Source organism: Limulus polyphemus, unplaced genomic scaffold (assembly GCF_000517525.1).
Source record: "Limulus polyphemus unplaced genomic scaffold, Limulus_polyphemus-2.1.2 Scaffold1965, whole genome shotgun sequence".
NCBI lineage: Eukaryota > Metazoa > Arthropoda > Merostomata > Xiphosura > Limulidae > Limulus > Limulus polyphemus.
Window position 1 is genome coordinate 61,260 of NW_013667575.1, and position 19,154 is coordinate 80,413.

General features: G+C 34.0%; 1 protein-coding gene across 1 annotated transcript in view; it reads right to left on the minus strand.

Moving 5' to 3' along the window:
* Positions 1 to 1,617: 1,617 nt before the first annotated feature.
* The window catches only part of LOC106465503 (solute carrier organic anion transporter family member 4C1-like), a 21,733-nt gene continuing 4,196 nt past the window's right edge, over positions 1,618 to 19,154 (minus strand). The window contains exons 3-9 of the mRNA XM_022393415.1: positions 16,728 to 16,814; positions 10,050 to 10,214; positions 8,818 to 9,013; positions 7,547 to 7,703; positions 6,538 to 6,728; positions 3,798 to 3,862; positions 1,618 to 1,890 (exon numbers count right to left, since the gene is read on the minus strand). Coding sequence (XP_022249123.1) covers positions 1,643 to 1,890; positions 3,798 to 3,862; positions 6,538 to 6,728; positions 7,547 to 7,703; positions 8,818 to 9,013; positions 10,050 to 10,214; positions 16,728 to 16,814 — 1,109 coding nt within the window. The 3' untranslated portion in view covers positions 1,618 to 1,642. The remainder of the gene's footprint in view (positions 1,891 to 3,797; positions 3,863 to 6,537; positions 6,729 to 7,546; positions 7,704 to 8,817; positions 9,014 to 10,049; positions 10,215 to 16,727; positions 16,815 to 19,154) is intronic.

The window sequence follows — 19,154 nt, forward strand, 5'->3', positions numbered from 1 at the left end:
CTGAACGAAGATACCCAAAGTTCATCACAACGTTAGATTTCTGAATGATCTTAACTAAGGTTGATCACATCGACTACAACAATGTTTGATTCCTGAACGAGGTTACCCAAAGTTCATCACATCAACTACAAGAACGTTGAAATCCTGAACGACATTATCCAAACTTCGACGCATCATCATCATAGGTTATACTTGTGCATGCTCACAAATACACAAAAACACACATGAACAATCAGAATATTTTGATAATATACTCACCTTTAAAGAACATACGGTAAACTTTCACGTGCTCTTTATATCATTTGCTAAACGGTTATTTTTATTTTTTCCAGTTTGTGTAGTAATTTCGATTTTTTCCGTGTTAAGATAGCACATAAAATTAAGATTTATTTTTATAAGTACACAAGTATAAGAAGCAACCTGTCGAGTGCCCTAACCACCTGGCCATGCCGGGCGTATGTTCAACAGTATCTTACCACTATTAATACATATTTATGAACATGTTTTGTTACCCTGGGATGGTAAACATCGGATCATGTTGATGTTCAGCAGTATCTTACCACTATTAATACATATTTATGAACATGTTTTGTTACCCTGGGATGGTAAACATTGGATCATGTTGATGTTCAGCAGTATCTTACCACTACTAATACATATTTATGAACATGTTTTGTTACCCTGGGATGGTAAACATCGGATCATGTTGATGTTCAGCAGTATCTTATCACTATTAATACATATTTATAAACATGTTTTAATATCGTGGGATAATGAAACTAGATAATGTTTATATTCGACAGTATCTTATCACGATTTGTTTATAAACATGTTTATAAATTAGAAATTATAAAACATTTATTGTGAAAGTGTTTTACCACCTTAAGTTCATAATCAAATCTTTATGGCAAACACGTCTTAATTGTTGAACATCTGTTCATCAGTGGTTAACGAACATTAGCATGGTATGATGATTATTCATCAAAAACATGCATTAATTACAAAGATGAAAATAGATGAGCGTGGCCTGGTAAACAACGTGTTTGGATGGTGAATCCACGGTTCATGAATCGCGGCCAGTTGCTACAAAACACACTCCGCAGCACTTTGGGGTCGTGGATGCACTATAAATTTTGGGATCAAAACACACTATTCGGTCCGACAAGAGTTGGCAGTGAGTGCTGTTGACTAACTGCCATCTTTTTAGTCTATCATTCCAAATTTCAAAACGTCTATGAAGCTCTGCGCGAAAAATATGAAACAAACAAGTTCAGGTCACAAACACTTCTCAATAAAAGTTGTTCATGACATCACTTTAATTTTTATGTAAAATTATGTTTGTTTGTAACCAAGAAACAAAAATTATAATCAAATTGTCCAGTTGTTAACAAACGAGACCAATCAAACCATCCAATTGTTAACATACGAAGGCAATCAAATTGTCCAATTGTTGACATATGAGACCAATGTTAACATACATGACAAATGAAAGAGTATTTTTCTATAAAATCGATTACACATATTAGTTTCAAGTCATTGCTTTTATTATTATTATTATTATTACATTTTAGTTAAATAGACACATAAATTAGTCTAATAAGTTTATCAGATATTTAAGAGCCCGGTTAGAAACACAAAGTAATTAGAAAATTGTCTCCATCTTGTCCTTTTCGTCATCGTATAAATCCTTCATTCGTGGTGCTAAAAGAAACACACCAAGATCAAAAAGACTGCCCGCCAGGAAGAACCCAAAGGAAGCACCGTGAAGGTTATAACGAAACTTGTCAAGGTCATACAACCAGCAGTTTCCACGTGATCCACATTCCTCCTCCCAGACCGTGCATGCATCGTCTGCGAGAAATCCAAAGATCACTGGTGCAGGTAAAAAAGCTGTCCGAAAAAGACAAAAAAAAAGAACCTAAATGAAATAATATTCCAAAAATAATTTCAGATTATTTCAACAAAAGATAAATAAATGTTTTTGATAGGATGGACTTAGATCTTAAAATTTTGAAAATAAATTGTATCTTTATAGTAAATTTCTGGGGTAAGATGAATTAAATATTAGAGTCATGAAGAATAAATTGTAGCTTATTAGTAAAAAATAGGGCAGCCTGAGATCAGTTATCAGAATTTTATAGAATGTATGGTAGTTTGATTATAGATGTCTCAGATAGCGAATCGAACCCCAAATGTTAATGTTGGAAGTTAGTAGACGTACCGCTGTCCCACCTGGAACTGTAAAAGATGTTCATGATATTTACCTCACGATGGAATGTTCTGATGGCGAGGACCTCTATGAAACTTGATGCTCTTTCAGATGTTGCCTCCAATGGAATGTCGTAATGTTCGTATTTTCACAGTCACATTTTAGAACATGTTGTAAAACACGTGAGTTGTTATAGATGGAACAGGTATGATATGATGTTCTACTGTCCTTTACAGGAGACATCTGGTATTGTACCAAACGTATCCTTTCAAGCAGAGAAGACACTTATATCTACAGACGAGAAGGGACTGGGGCAATTCATTGATTTTCAAGGTTTCCTTCTTACAAATTCAGCATTAAGTTTCAACGATGTTCTGACTAATAAAACGTTCCAACCTTAACTAAATATCACGGAGAACACTTTTTAACATGTAATTCGAATATAATTTTACAGAATAAATTGTAGCTTAATAATGGATTATTTGGGTAGCATGAATTTAGTAGGATTTTATGGAATAAATTGGGTAGCATGAATTTAGTAGGATTTTATGGAATATATTATAGTTGATACATGATTTCAAAAATTCCAAATTATTTTTGCTATCTTTTCGAAGTCCTTTAATTTAGCCATATTTCGGAAACGAATCTTACCTAGAATTCAAAGGAGTTTTCAAGCTCATATTAGCATTAATATTCTGCTAAAAAACAAAAACAAGAGAGAATCCTCAATAGTCGCGGTACTTGAAATTCTTTTAGGCAGGATTGGAGTAAATTAATTTATGAGACCTTTCCCCCTCCCCTTTTTTATTGGATATATTTTTGTGCGCCAGCAATATCAAGCGCTTGTCACTAGGATACCCAATTCGATTTTATTGCTCATCAGGATCTCTACCAGCCTACCCTCAAGTTTAAATTCTTTTAGACAAGATTAGAATAAATTAATCTACGAGACCTTGGACGTGGTCAAATATATAAATCGCAAGAGTTTGACCTCCTAAGTTCAAAACTGTAATTGGATCACAAATCGTTCAAGAGATGACGTAGCTATGAGCTAAACGTTTGTACTTGAAAAAACTCGTTTTATGAGCCGCTATGCCGCGGCTAATGCCCCCAGTGGCACAGCGGTATGTCTGCGGACTTACAACGCTAGAATCCGGGTTTCGATACCCGTGGTGGGCAGAACACGAATAACCCATTGTGTAGCTTTGTGCTTATTTACTCAAAAACTCAGAGCCATTCAATGAGCCGCTATGCCGCGGCTAAAAACTACTGGAAGTCCAGTATTTAAACACACAAAAGAGATTGATCCTGCTAATAAGTTATACATTTATTTATTAGAAACATTTTCAAGCAATACCTAAATATATTTATCTATCGTACTATATACCATATTACAGATTTGTAACATTTGAAATCTTATCAAACTTTTAGTGTCTGTCAGATAGACTTGTAAAATATTCAGATAGTCATACAGACGTGTAATTTATTCAGATCTTATCAAACTTTTAGTGTCTGCCATACAGACGTGTAATTTATTCAGATATTGTCAAACTTTTAGTGTCTGTCTGATAGATAGACTCATTATTACCGAAGAGAGAAACAACAGCTCCTTTCAGTCCCAGCGCTACACCTTTGTCTTTTGGATCCACACACCTGTAAAAGTTTTACATGATTTATTAGTCAACAATCCCTTTACTCATATTAAGTACTTCCTGTCGAGTGGATAAAGCACCAAATTTCTATTCAGAAGACCCAGGCTCGAATCCCAACACAAAGAGTAGTCTTTCTCAGTGCTTTCCTGAAGAAGGCAATAGATTAGTAGCCGAAACTTCAAATGAGAAGTACTTGGTAATTAGTATCAAATTACTTAAACAAAGTAATTATCTAATAATACGACCAGTCAGAACTGTTGTAGCCTTCTGGTGAGCAATGGAAAAATTCCACGGTATGTAATTAAGGACGTTTATATTTATGTTACTCCAGACATGACTTACAGGAAGTAAAAGTAGTTTGAATTATCACCTCAACAAAAGGATTTGTTATCACTTGCTGATAGTACTACGAGATGTATCTCAATAATGTATTGCATTTTATAACGCACTAAAAAGTTGGACTTGTGCAATTTGAATTTTTTTAAATTACAGAAAGATATAGCTTTAACACTGCTTCAATCTGTTGAAAGATAACGATATGAACTAAAGACGTAATATAAAGAACATAAGCACACGAGCAAGTGCACTTTATCATCAAATTCCTCTTAAGATATAGAAACATTAGTGTGTTCTCCAGCTTCAACAGTTGGCGGCAAAAATATATTTTTAGTGAAACTCGAACGAGCTTAATGTTCACTAACAAGAACTTAAAACGAAAGTAAAATATAAATTAAGCATAAGTTCGTGAAATAAATACATCAACGGCAAGCTTATGTGTCTGTATTAAACTTACTTATCGATCTCTACAGTGTTTTACTTCCTATTAGGCTCAGTTCTACAGTATTATACTTCCTATTAGGCTCAGTTCTACAGTGTTATACTTCCTATTAGGCTCAGTTCTACAGTGTTATACTTCCTATTAGGCTCAGTTCTACAGTGTTATACTTCCTATTAGGCCCAGAAACAACTCACAGACCCAACTGGGTTTAAACCTCACATTCAAAAGCTGACTTTGCATCGAACCACAGAATTGCTTCAGCTCGAGAGTTTAAATTTGTTTGTTGGTTTTACAACAAAGTCACATTGGGCTATCTGTTGTATCCACGTTAGGGAATCGAACCCCGAATTTAATTTTGTAATTTTAGAAAGTTACCTCTATCCCACCAGGGAACCGACAGTTTAAATACCTCACCAAATGGAATCTATGGACAAGAATAAAGATGGTCGTTACCTGGAACTCCATCTTCTAGAACATTGAAGTAGTATTTTGTTAGGTTATGTAAGGATTAGCAACAGTTCGGTGTTACGAGAATTTATGTCACTTCCCGTAAAAAAAAACAACGTATTTCTACATATGTATTTTAATCCGAGACAAGGTTAGCAATTTTTTTTAAATACCTAGCATATATTCAATTTGATTATGACCTGTCTCTAGAGTTCCTTGCATAATTATATCTTACATTAAACTATTTCACGAAAATGTTTACTACAATAAAACAGTTTGAAATTCTCTCCCTCAAACCTGCAGTAAATTCTTGTTTTAGTATAATTTGCAAGAGAATAAACTTATGAAATGAAAACTAATATAAAGTAATAATTTTTGTTTGATTTTTGGAAATTTTAGTATTTAAAATTAAAACCCAAACAAGTTATGCTGTCTTACATCAGGCACTTGATATCGAATATTGGTTCAGCAACCAAAACGTTTTATATGATGTAACTGTTGCCTAACAATCTAGTAAAAAGAAAACAGTTTTTTTAGTTATGAATAGTTTAATTACTAAAATTAAACCTGAAGTCCAATCTTTCAATTGATTAAGCACTTGTCATTGGAACAGACCGGTTACGGAAAATTAAGCCCTTTAGTAGTGCCCCTGGACAAGGGTGAATCGAAAACATAGACAAGGATTCCTATATTGGTGATGTGTGTGTTATATACAGTGGTAAGAAAACCAGAAATCGGTATAACCCTGTGGAAAATGATGATTAGAAAACATTGTGGGCTTCATACATATTTGTATTTTAAGGAGCGTGTCTCCTGAATAGTTCAGAAAGATAAATCAGTAGCATCAATGTTAATGTTTGTATGTTTCTTATAACAAACCTACATCGAACTACCTGCTGTGTCCACCGAGGGGAATCGAACCCCTGATTCTAGCGTCCTGAAGACTTACCGCTGTCCCAAATCAATATTAAACAGACATCAAATTCAATACAGATAGATTCATTGTAGTGAGTGAAAAACAACCAAAAATATCATGTAACAATTTAATTGGCTATTACATAATTATATTATCACCTCACTTAATAGGGAGTTGATTGAATACTTTACAAAATTATAGAAACTGGATAATAAAATTCATATGCTAAATACAATACTTCAACAATAATGGAAACAACACTTTACAACGTTGAGTGTTTAAAGATGTCGACTTATTATTTCTAGGTGTCCCTGCCATCTAGTGGTCATTTATGCAACAACATTCAAGTGTTCCAAACACAAAGCATAACGAACGATATTTATTACTAGATTCGAGCTAGTGACTCGAGGATTCCATGATATTGCGGAAAGTATTGTAACTGTTCAGAAATAAAATAAGTGGAAAAAAATGACAGTACGTTAAGTCTCAGGTACTCATTATCGTTTGAAATGCGGTTACACATTACTCCACTCACCTTAACGGAACAAGCTGATTTCCCGCACTTCCTGTAGAGTAGATAATTTTCCCCAACGCACATAAAACGATATATGGTACAAACATGTTACAGTAAGACTCACAATAACCTGTAGTTGCCGTTTCATCAGATGTTACTTCAGAATTAGTCTCAAGACAACTACAGCTGGAGTAAGATTGAGCTTCTTGAAACTGTTGGGAGAAAAAAAAAAGACAATAGTTAAAGTAACTGGAACTTACACCTGCTGAAAATTATGTTATACTTGTTGGCCAATCAGAAATTTCATCTTCTATAGAATAAGAAGTTTTGCTTGAAAAGCAAAAACTGATTTAATCTTGGACAAAAAATAAGGGAACAAACACATGTTGGTCAAACCTGTAAAACAAGCGAAAATCCTCAATAGCCGCGGCAATTGAAATTCTTTTAGGTAGGATTAGAGTAAATTAATCTATGAAACCTTTTTTTCCTTTTTATTAGTTATATTTTTGTGTGTCAGCAATACCAAGTGTGGGGCGAGCGTATATCCCATTCAATTTTATTGCTCATCAAGATCTCTACCAGCCTACCCTAAAATTAAAATTATTTTAGTCAGAATTAGAGTAAATTAATGTACGAGTCCTTGGGCGTGGTCAAATATATCAACCAATTTTGATAAGTTTTTAATATTCTTTTGTACAAAATTGTTAGTAAAGTATATTTACAATCCCCTTTTGTTGTTACTTCTTGTTTCATACAGCAATTGTAACGATTTGATCACTGAGCTTTGCAGCTCTCTGCCGCAGCCAGATTATTTGTCGTCGATTGAATAATGCGCATGCGCAGTTTTTCTCGGGGAACATTCTAACTACGCATGCTTATGCAGCAGGTTCTCGGTCAGAAAGCGTAACGGTCGTACATACAGACAAGCTGAATAACACAGTATAGATTATTATTATATCTCTTATTTCACCTACACAAATGAAAGATGTCGTCTCTGAAACGAAGTAGTCAGAGTTAACATTAGGCTTACCAATATTTTAGAGCTCAGATTGATGGATTGACATCCAGCAAAACACGGAGAGAAGAAGGTAATTTGTTCGGTTGATTCAACGTCATAACCACACACTGGATGGAACACTCGGGTGGAACAATTGCAGTGATCGTTACAAGGTTGATTCAGTTCAATCCTGTCGACAAATATTACACGCTGTTAGTGTTAGTATGACAAACCGTGAAATTATAGAATCAAGCATCTTATTGCAATTAACTTTTCCTCAAAACAGAAAGACTTTAGGCATGTGACTGGTAAAGTTGTAACTTTAAGACCCGCTAGTTTATTAGATTCTTCTGTAACTTTTATACCAATCAAATTAGTCAGTATTAACTTTTAGAAATCTAAGAAAGTTATGTAATTCGCAAATGGATTGGGTTCAAGATCACCCCCCCCCCCATCCAACATAAGCACAGATTTTATTCAATATGAAAATTTCAGATTTGTTCTGTAACATGAACCACAAACACGCAGTTTCAGTGCAATACAATCTGAAAATATGCAAAATGTTTAAAATCTAAAATATTCTAAAAATACACAGAAACGGTTATAATCTGATACGATTTCAAAATACAAAACAAATGGCTAAAAATCGTTCTAAGGAGATCAAGAGGGAATCCTCAATAGTCGCGGCACTTGAAATTATTTCAGGCGGGATTAAAGTAAATTAATCTACACGACCTTTTTTTTTTCTTTTCTATTAGCTATATTTTTGTGCGCCAGTAATACCAAACGTGGGGCGCGCGTATACCCGATTCGATTTTATTACTCGTCAGAATCTCTACAATCCTACTTTTTAAACTGAAATTCTTTTAGACAGGATTAGAGAAAATTAATCTATGAGACCTTGGACGTGGTCAAATACACCAATAGAAAGGATTTGACCTCCTGAGTCCAAGCTGTAATTAAATCTCAAATCGGGCAAGAGATGACGAAGCTATGAGCCAAAAGTTTGGACTTGAAAATCTCAGAGCCATTCTATGAGCCGCGGCTAAAAAATAATTATATGCTGAAGAAACTTTTCGACCAAGCGATCTTCATTGGGGAAAGAAATTATTTTTCCTTTACAATAATACTATTTATTTATATATTGACACCTGATCTCTGCATATGAAAAAGATGTTATCTACTCAATTGAAATTAACATCGCAAAAACTTCGAATTATTGATGTTATATATCTGTTTCATCATGAAATTATGTAGTTCAAAAAACAAACCAAAGATGTCGTTATGAAAAGAAGGTAACTTACCTTTCACGAGATTTCGTCAGTCCAGCAATCTTAGGAGGGGCACAAGAAATAAACATGACTATCAGTAAGAGCACGAGGCTTAAGGTTTCTGTAGAGAGTATGTAGGCCAGAAGACTGCGTGGTTGAGGTCTGACCTTGCGAATCACCACACTCCCAGCTAATATTCCCAGCACCATCGACAACACGATGGTCAAACCTAGAAATAACATCACCGATGTAGGTCAAGGTCACACACTTGATAGCGATCCTTTTATATCGTAAATGATTTCAGACACGAGATGTATGGTTATATAATTAATTAAAGTCACTCCTTTTTATTTTAAACAGAACGAAGTAAAAGTTAACTGTAACAAGAGTAAGAAAATTACTCATGCTCTGAACTACATTAAGACGTGTTAAGCATATTTTACACTTCCTGAACGAATTTGTACTGTTTTCGTAAAGTAATTGTGCTTAGAAATACTTTATGACCCTTCTGAGGTACATTCTTACTTGCTAATCAGTGCCATATTCTTACTGTATATCCCTGCTTTATAATTGGCGTAGAGTTATGACAATACACCCTTGCTTACTAACCACATACTGTTCTTGTAGTACATCCGTACTTACTAACCACATACTGTTCTTGTAGTACATCAGTACTTACTAACCACGTACTGTTCTTGTAGTGCATCCGTACTTACTAACCACGTACTGTTCTTGTAGTACATCCGTACTTACTAACCACGTACTGTTCTTGTAGTACATCCGTACTTACTAACCACGTACTGTTCTTGTAGTACATCCGTACTTACTAACCACGTAGTGGTCTTGTAGTACATTCGTATTTACTAACCACGTAGTGTTCTTGTAGTACATTCGTACTTACTAACCACATACTGTTCTTGTAGTACATCCGTACTTACTAACCACATACTGTTCTTGTAGTACATCCGTACTTACTAACCACGTACTGTTCTTGTAGCACTTTTAAGTTTGTTAATCGAGTACTTTTGTTGTACTTTCCAATCGCAAGTAAATCTGTGCTTGTTAATAAGTACACTGTTCCAACAGTATGTCCATGCTTCTCGAAAGTTTTCATCTTGCCAATTGCATGAAACAATACCATTTGTCAAATAACATCAACTACATCTAGTGTTTGGAGGCGATTACAATAAACAAAGTAGTTTTATGCTTACAATATTCACAGATTTAAAACAGAAAATTATTTTATTTTTTCAAACTTTACTAACCGGAGAAGAAACTTGCTCCAGACGCTGTTTGATGAAATTGGACCTCCATATATTTAGACATGAGTGTCATATAACCAATAACGCTAACTAATCGTAGGGTGATACCAAAGGTATGACATACAAGAATGGGGTTAAGAGCTATTTGTCTGAATGTTTTGGCCATGTCTAAAATATAGAGAAGAACGTCAGTGACTTAGTCATTCCTGGAATAGAAAGTTTACTATTAATCATTTAGTTATCACTGGAGTGAAAAAAAAACGACACTAATCGCTTTGTCTTGTCTGCATGAAAATAATAAAATTAATCAGTTAGTCATACCTGTAATAAAAAAACTAAACATCCGTTAATACACTTAATTACTTTATAACAAAATTTATGAATTAATCAGTTAGTCAGACCTGTAATAAAAAACAACAACAACAACTGAACATCCGGTAAAACACTTAATTACTTTATAACAAAATTCATGGTTTTGTTTTGGACCTAACGTGATAAGTGCGAAAGATACGGATAATTTGTAATTAACTCACTTTGTATTCAACTAAACAGTTACTGTTCATTATCTGGTACATCAGCATAAAATTTAGTCAATAACATGTAATAGAGGTTAGTTCCACTTCACAAGAAGGATGATCCAGGTCACGTTCTGCCTTTAAGATCAGTCTGATATCATTGTTATGCACAATAATTCAACATTGCAATTTCTAAACTTTTGCGAACGATGACGAATCCTGTCTTAGATCATAGAATTTGATAAGTTTTTCCCATATCTTTCACTTTACACGAACTAGAGCTCCCAGGACCCTATTTAAAACAAATGTCCATTGCAGCTGCGTTGATGACTTGATATGTAAGCGGCCGAATGTGATTGTTGTGGTTCCAATTTCTTTGGCCATCCTTTTTTTATTTTTGTCTAAATAACCTTTCAGTGCAAGGAGTAGGTAGAAGCCTGTGAAATTTTGTCAGCTTCAACTGGTCGGGAGGTATCTTGTTAACAATAACAGGAGAGATGTCCAGCTTCATTGCAATATTTCTGCAACAATATAACATATACTTTGTGATGAGAGTGATATACTGGTTTGGTGTTTGGAGTCATTTTAAAATGGAACAGAACATTGAAGACTCTCTTTCTTAAAATGTTTTGTTTTTATTCTGAATGGTTTAACAATCTTGCTTTACAAATACCCTCTCAGAAATAAACTTTGGGATATAGTCGCCTTGAGCTAAACATATCGGTACTTAATAAAAGGTTGGAGACGGCTTGACTGGGTAATGAAAAAGGCTTTATTATAAATGTACAACGTTTCGACAAGATTATACCATTCTCAGGTACAAGTAGTTTACAGAGACACGTATATATATATGTATATATATATATATATATATATATATATATATATATATATATATACAGTATGGAACAAAGAGGGCACATGACTGGAGATTGCTTCACAGACTAGTATAGGTGTCTCGGTACCCCCGGGGTGTTGGTTTAGAGTGTGGTTGTTATGCTCATTTAAGGCCACCTTCACTTCATACAGCAACCAACAACAAGAAGAAATCCAGAACTCCGACCACCAGACTTTTGTGATAGGTAATTATAACACAACGTGGTTTCCTGAAGTTCCCCAAAACTGTATCTTAAATAATGCTTGGACCTGACGATGACAAAACCTTGTCGAAACGTTGTACATTGCTGTTATGTTAAACTTATATTAAAGTTTTTTCTTCAATACCCATTCAAGCCGTCTCCAAGCATTATTAGTCTCAAAGTGGATTCATCGTCATCGAATTTGTATCTTAAGTATTTTTTTCAAAGAATTCTCTAGCAAAACCATTGCTGTAGTTAACCAGACCCGTCAGCTGAAGACAAATCTCATAAGCAACAAGATAAAATGGATCTACAATCTGCAAAAAGATACCAATATTAGAATTTTAAAAGCTGACAAAGGCAACACTACTGTAATCATGAACAACACAAAATACATTGACAAAATGAACAACATCCTTTCAGACAACAAATAACTTACACCCAACCCAACAAAGACACATCAAAAACAACTGAACGGTGTTACAACCCTGTTACAAATGATGAAAGACAACTTGATTACTGAAGACCTTTATTTTTATCTAAGGAAAACTGACTCGCACACATCACAACTGTATGGCATTCCCAAACTAGACAAAAAAGACTGCCACATACGACCTATACAATCTAGTTATGACTCATTTAACTATAATCTTGGTAAATACATAACATGGGGCCTCACACCTTACATAACATCTGCAGGTTCCTTTTTATAAAGATCTCTTTAACTTCAGAAACACATTAAACCAACTAAACCGTAAACCTTAATGGCTAGCTTTGGCATTGTGTCACATTTCAATGAGTACCGTTAAAGAAGCTTATAATATTACACTTGACCTTTACCCTAATGACCCTCAATCCTTTAAGTGACATTCCAAGTAGATTTGTTGTTTCCCTCTTAGAATTCAGAACAACAAAAACCTTCTTCAAACAGATGATATAGCCTGATCAACCGTGTTTCACCTTTTCACGACAACATACTTATGACCCAGATGGAAACACAAATCATACAATCCGCGGTTTATCCTCCCCTATACTGGTACAGATATGTCACGACACTTTTGTTGGTTTCACTTCTACTGAAAACATATACACTTTTTTTAACACATAAACTCCACTCACCCCAACATTAAATTCACCAGTGAACACAAAATTAACAAATAGTTATTTTTTCTTAGCCTCGACATTATTAGATTCAACACATAGTTCAAAACCAAAATTCACTGAAAAATCATTCACACAGACCACTACATCCCCTGGAATTCCGCTCATGAATCCAAACAATAACTCAATATACTGAAAAAACCTTATAAACACAGCTTCAAGACATTGTTCAATTGACTACATAGATGAACAAGTCAACTCTATAAAGCATTCCCTCATTCACACAAAACAAATTTCCACTAACCATTGTCGAAAATTTTCCACATAACCACCAAAACAAAAAACTCAACTCACAAACAAAATTGACACTGATGCACCAAGGAACAACACTTGGAGAAAACTTGCCATGAAACTTAAACTTACTGTTGACTTCAAATTCACCCAAAAACCTGGCCCTAAAACTAAAATCATTACTAAATAAAAATTACATAGAATCACACAATACCAACGTCATTTATAAAATAACGTGCAAAAGCTGTCCAGAATTTTACATTGGACAAACCGGAAGAAAATTGGAAATCAGATTCACCGAACATAATAAAAAACCCTCCTAGGTTTACCACCATTGTAATTCAAAAAACCACAGTGTATCTATATAAAACACTGTAATTTTAAACAAAGAGCCAAACACCAGTAAACGCAGAATAAAGGAACCTATCTTAAAATTGAACATAACATCCCCACCCTAAGCCAACACCCCAGGGTACCAAGACACCTATACTAGTCTGTGAAATAACCTCCACTCATGAGACCTCTTTGTTCCATAGTGTATATATATATGTTACACATAAACATGAATATATATACACTTTGTTCCATAGATATATATATATATATATATATATATATATATATATATTCATGTTTCTCTGTAAATGACTTGTACTTGAGGATAACAAAATCTTGTTGAAACTTTGTACATTTGTAATATAGATTTCTTCATTACCCAGTCAAGCCGTTTTCAAACTTTTATTTTCTAAAAAGTGTGTTCCTCGTCATCATGTTTAAATTTTACTGCTTAGCATGTTGCCTGTAGCGCCACTCTTTTCATTTGCGGTAAAATAAGCGAATCTTTAAAAAGGTTATAGTAATGTTTGTTTGTTTTTGATTAAGCACAAAGCTACACAATGGGCTATCTGTGCTCTGCCAACCACGGGTATCGAAACCCGGATTCTAGTGCTGTAAGTCCGCAGACATACTGCTGTACCACTGGGGGGGGCAGGTTATAGTAATGATAAATATATGAAATTACTCTTGTGTGAAACTATTGGCTTTGTTTAAAGAGCTGTTTATGAAAAGGAATAGCTCGAAATGTGGAGCTTATCATTAACTCCTTATAAAGTCAGACACGCGTTATAATCAAACTTTCAAGAACGACACTTTGTTTATTAATATTCATTTATATTTCAACAGTTCTCTGTGTCGACTTTACTTAAGTAAGTAAAATCACCATGTTCAAATAACAACGTTTATTTGAAATTTTGGAATGTTGTCAAACCATTTGACAAGTTGTCATATGTTACCTAATAAGTTTTGAATTCTGGAATTCTTTGATTTATTTTTCGACAAAAGCATTGGAAAAGAACCGCCCTGTTTAGCCTTTTCATTAACATGCCGTGGTAATAAAAACATAGGCGTAGAAAACAAAGCTGTGAAAGTCCCAATAACAATGAAACCAATTCACCAAGCTCCAATCCAACGTGGATCCGTATTGCTGATTCCTGGATCATCTGATAAAGGGAATAAACGAATTAGATAGAAAAAAATATTAAAATGTTAAAATCTTTACTTCTTTTACTTTTAAATAATTATCTTTAACTTTAACGCATATTTAGCTTTTTATTAACGAGCTAATATCACTTCTCTCATTAAATGATTATTATAAATGCGTATTCACACCAACAGATGCACTTGATCCAAACGTTGCTCTTAAAGAAATGTATATTTCTGGAAAGGTATAGTATAATTCTTGGAATAACCCGCAATTTAGCATTGGCAGGCTAAACTTTGTTTAAATCTAAAACTTATGTAACTTGAGTCTTGAAAGGAAACTAAAGTATACAAATATAATCGCAATTTTAATGAATTATAAGAACGTACTAAAAATAAAACACAAAAAATATGAAAGATGAAGTAAAATATAACTTGGAACAATAATATCACGTCAGATCAGTCAACAATTAAATATAATGTGCTCGAGTCATAGTACCGTCTGGATCATTTGAGTTTATAAGATCAATTTGTTTATCTAGTATTTTGAGTTTTGTTAGTTATTCAGTCAATTATAATATCTAATAATACTCGACAAGTGGAGGGGTGCGTGCAATAGGGCGCAGTCAACACGTGACAGCAAGGTGCCTTTTTGTTGTTGTTGTTTCTTGTCATCATGTAACACAAACTATAGTAGACTGTAACCACGTGTACACGTTATAGATCGACATGTTACATAAATAAAGGTGTTTTTTTGTTTTAGCAGTAAAGTTATATGCTCATGAAAAACGCAGTCATAGGTGTCATCGAAATTGACACGTGCACTTTGAAAGTAATTCCGATTCATACGATTTTGAGTCATGTAATAGAAATCTGATTAGTTAGAGATAGAACCGTTCTGTAAGTGAGAGTTTTTGTTCGTTGTAATGATACGATTATAAGCTAATATAAAAGATAAATAAATATACCGTATTCAAAGTTCAATTGCTGTTAAAACGTAACGTTTGTATTGTATACATCTACACAATAAGGCCTTACACTAAGTCGCATGCTATGATATTCACCACTACTGAATCATATGGTTATAATCACATGTTATACTTGTTAGTCAGTTCCTTGAATATCAATTGATTCTTATCTTTTCCGTAATTTACTATAATCAAATAGCACCTTGAGAATAGTTATAAAGGTGTTGGCCTAGGGTCTATCTGCTACTTAAGCTATTCAACCCATTGTACTGTTAGTAGTATAATAAGCTTTACACATTTATTCTATCAGAAAAATTAACACATTTTACTAGTATCTATTCTTATACATTTCAAATGCAATTTATTTACATATTAAGAAGCTTTTAATACAAATAATTATTATTGTTCACAGTAACTTGAGTTAGAGATTGTTTCATTTTTACCTGTCTTTGTTTAAAAGGACATGTTTATTTTTGACGAATATATCGTAATTTTCTCAAATGATTGCATTCAATCATTTAGAATTTTGTATGATACATTACAGAAAATATTATGCAGGATCAGGAGTGCCAAGCATTGTCAAAATATAAGTGACTTAAAATTTAAAGAATTCACAATATTAATCCGTTTATTGTGGGTAGGACTGTGTCAACCATGATATTTTGTGATGTTTTGACAGATTTTTAAACTTTATGCGCCAAATCAAGTCTTTAGAAAATATGTTTTAAAACTGCCTAAAAAAAAACACGATTTTCTTGACACATAATGTGACATAGTCGTACAATGGTACATGCACGATAGGTTATTTTGCACATTCACTGCTGTCGCGTTACGTCTTTTAACTTATTCATACCACTTTTGTGTATGTCTAAATTATGGCTACATGTTATGTATGTCTAATGTATGTGATATACATATGACATGCTAAATTATTGAAATTTGTGACATCTTACCGCCAGTTCGACAAGAAAAAAAGTCATGCTAGAATTTCATTCTCTATTCACTTTTTTGGATGATTTCGTGCACGGTTTGACTTACGCGAAATCTAAGCCTCACCACTTGTTTGCGCAATTTCGCGGGAGAATTGCTAACACGGTCAATAGGGCTTTCCACAGTGCAGACCACAGTGAAACAAGTGATGCCAATTTGTTTTAAAATGTCGATTTTCAGACAACTTGTTGCGTGTGTATTATGGTTGAAAACAATTTTGAAATATAACGGAAAACAAAATAAAGTTTTAACACTTACATCCAGGATCTTCGTAAAACTTGATGCAAAAGGAGGCTAGCATGAAACCCAAAGCAGGACCAAGAAGTTTGCATGCGAGGGTCACTCCTACAAAATCAAACATTAGGTAATGAGACGGACCAAGAAGTTTATAGGCGAGGGTCACTCCTACAAAATGAATTACATTATAATGTATTAGGTAGTGAGACGGACCTAGAAGTTTATAGGCGAGGGTCACTCCTACAAAATGAATTACATTATAGTGTATTAGGTAGTGAGACGGACCTAGAAGTTTATAGGCGAGGGTCACTCCTACAAAATGAATTACATTATAGTGTATTAGGTAATGAGACGGACCAAGAAGTTTATAGGCGAGGGTCACTCCTACAAAATGAATTACATTATAGTGTATTAGGTAGTGAGACGGACCTAGAAGTTTATAGGCGAGGGTCACTCCTACAAAATGAATTACATTATAGTGTATTAGGTAGTGAGACGGACCTAGAAGTTTATAGGCGAGGGTCACTCCTACAAAATGAATTACATTATAGTGTATTAGGTAGTGAGACGGACCTAGAAGTTTATAGGCGAGGGTCACTCCTACAAAATGAATTACATTATAGTGTATTAGGTAATGAGACGGACCAAGAAGTTTATAGGCGAGGGTCACTTCTGAAAAGTATATATTGCTGCCACACCTGAAATTGGAGCTAAGTCCCGACACTTCAAAAACTATATATATATATATATTTATATATATATACTAAGTTTACATCCAAAATTAAGTGCTTTTTACAATAAAGCTCCCAGAAAGTCAGTAAACAATGACTGTTTGTAACCCCCGTAGCCAGTAGTAGAACTTTCTCAGATCGCCCACTACACACTTCGTCACTCTCCCTCCAGAGATGGCGTCTGACACTATGCGACCGTTCCTACTCGAGGGGAGAGGTAAGATAGTTAAAATGTTGAAAAGTTTTTGTCATACATCACGAGGTTATTAAAACACACCCACATCCGGTATTAAAGTATTTAATAAACATTTTGCAATTACAATTTGTCTTTAAATCATACACATTTTAAAATGTTTATTATTTACGTTAATATACAATGAATGTCATGTTTGTTGGTTATTCATGTTGGCAAGTAAGAAGGTGTTCAAAGCATTATAAAAGTCAATGTTGTTAATATTATAGTGTAGTTAGAAATATAGGAAGTTAATAAGATATGCGCTTTTAAAACTTGTTTTAATATGATGAACATAATAGTTTAGAGTCGAGGCCACACCTATAAATGTCCCCAGTAGCACAAACTTTGTTTAATTTTGTACTTAACTATAAAAAAAAAACATACCTACAATACAATTATGTAAATTATATCACTGTGCATTGAATAATGCAATGAACATACAGGCCCATAGAAAGCGGTAAGGCCAATCAGGCCATGGCCTGACCACTTTTTCACGGCATGGATAGTTACAACTTATGTATTAATACTTACTTCTTTTAATTCAATACATTATGTTGTGTGTTTGCAGTATTTGTAATGAAAATGACTCAAGATTCAATCTCATAGCATTAAATTTTCAAATACTTTCTGGGGGGCATGCCATTAGACCCACTACCAATGCCAATATGGCAATGGTCTGACCACTCCAAGATAGTTTAGAGGCAAGGGCCACACCTAAAATAGTACTATATACTAGGAGATGCATGTTGAAACAATTCAACGGCAAAATATAAAATATGCAGTCAATTTAGTTCCTTGGATCATAACGTATATGCAATATGATTATCTAGTGGGCCGTTTACAACAGTCTTTTGTCTTCCATGTGTTATTTCAACAACAAAAAATGCATTGCATTTATTGTTAAGCAAAGAAGATTGACTGCAATGCATTGTTAGTAAAATTTTAATTTTCGATGCAATGGGTGCATCCAACACAAAGAGCTTAGATTCACTAAATAACCGTGGGAATTTTATTTCGTTGGATGCCATTATTCCTTGTCATTTTACTGAGCGCAAGGAAAGATGCAACGGAAATAAGCGCTTTTTCGACAGTTGTCATTTCTGTAATAAGTGTCAAAGAGAAGATATTCAATTCAATAAAAACTAATTTATTTGACACGGTACAAAAAAAAATCATACATGAATATAAAACTAACACGATAAAAAAGAAATAGAATATATATATATATATATATTTAAACTGAGCGACAACAAATATATACTCAAACACGTTCTTTTCTTTATGCGTTTTTCTGTTCATGCTCCTAGCTTCGAAATATTCCTGTTCCCCAGTGACACAACCTGAAGTCTGTGGATCTATAACGCTAGAGACCAATTTCGATATCAATGGTGGGCGTTTTCTTCACAGATTGAGCAGACACGAAGAGTGACAGATCGATGTTGATATCAATATGATATAATAATGTTCCTGCAATGTACTCTT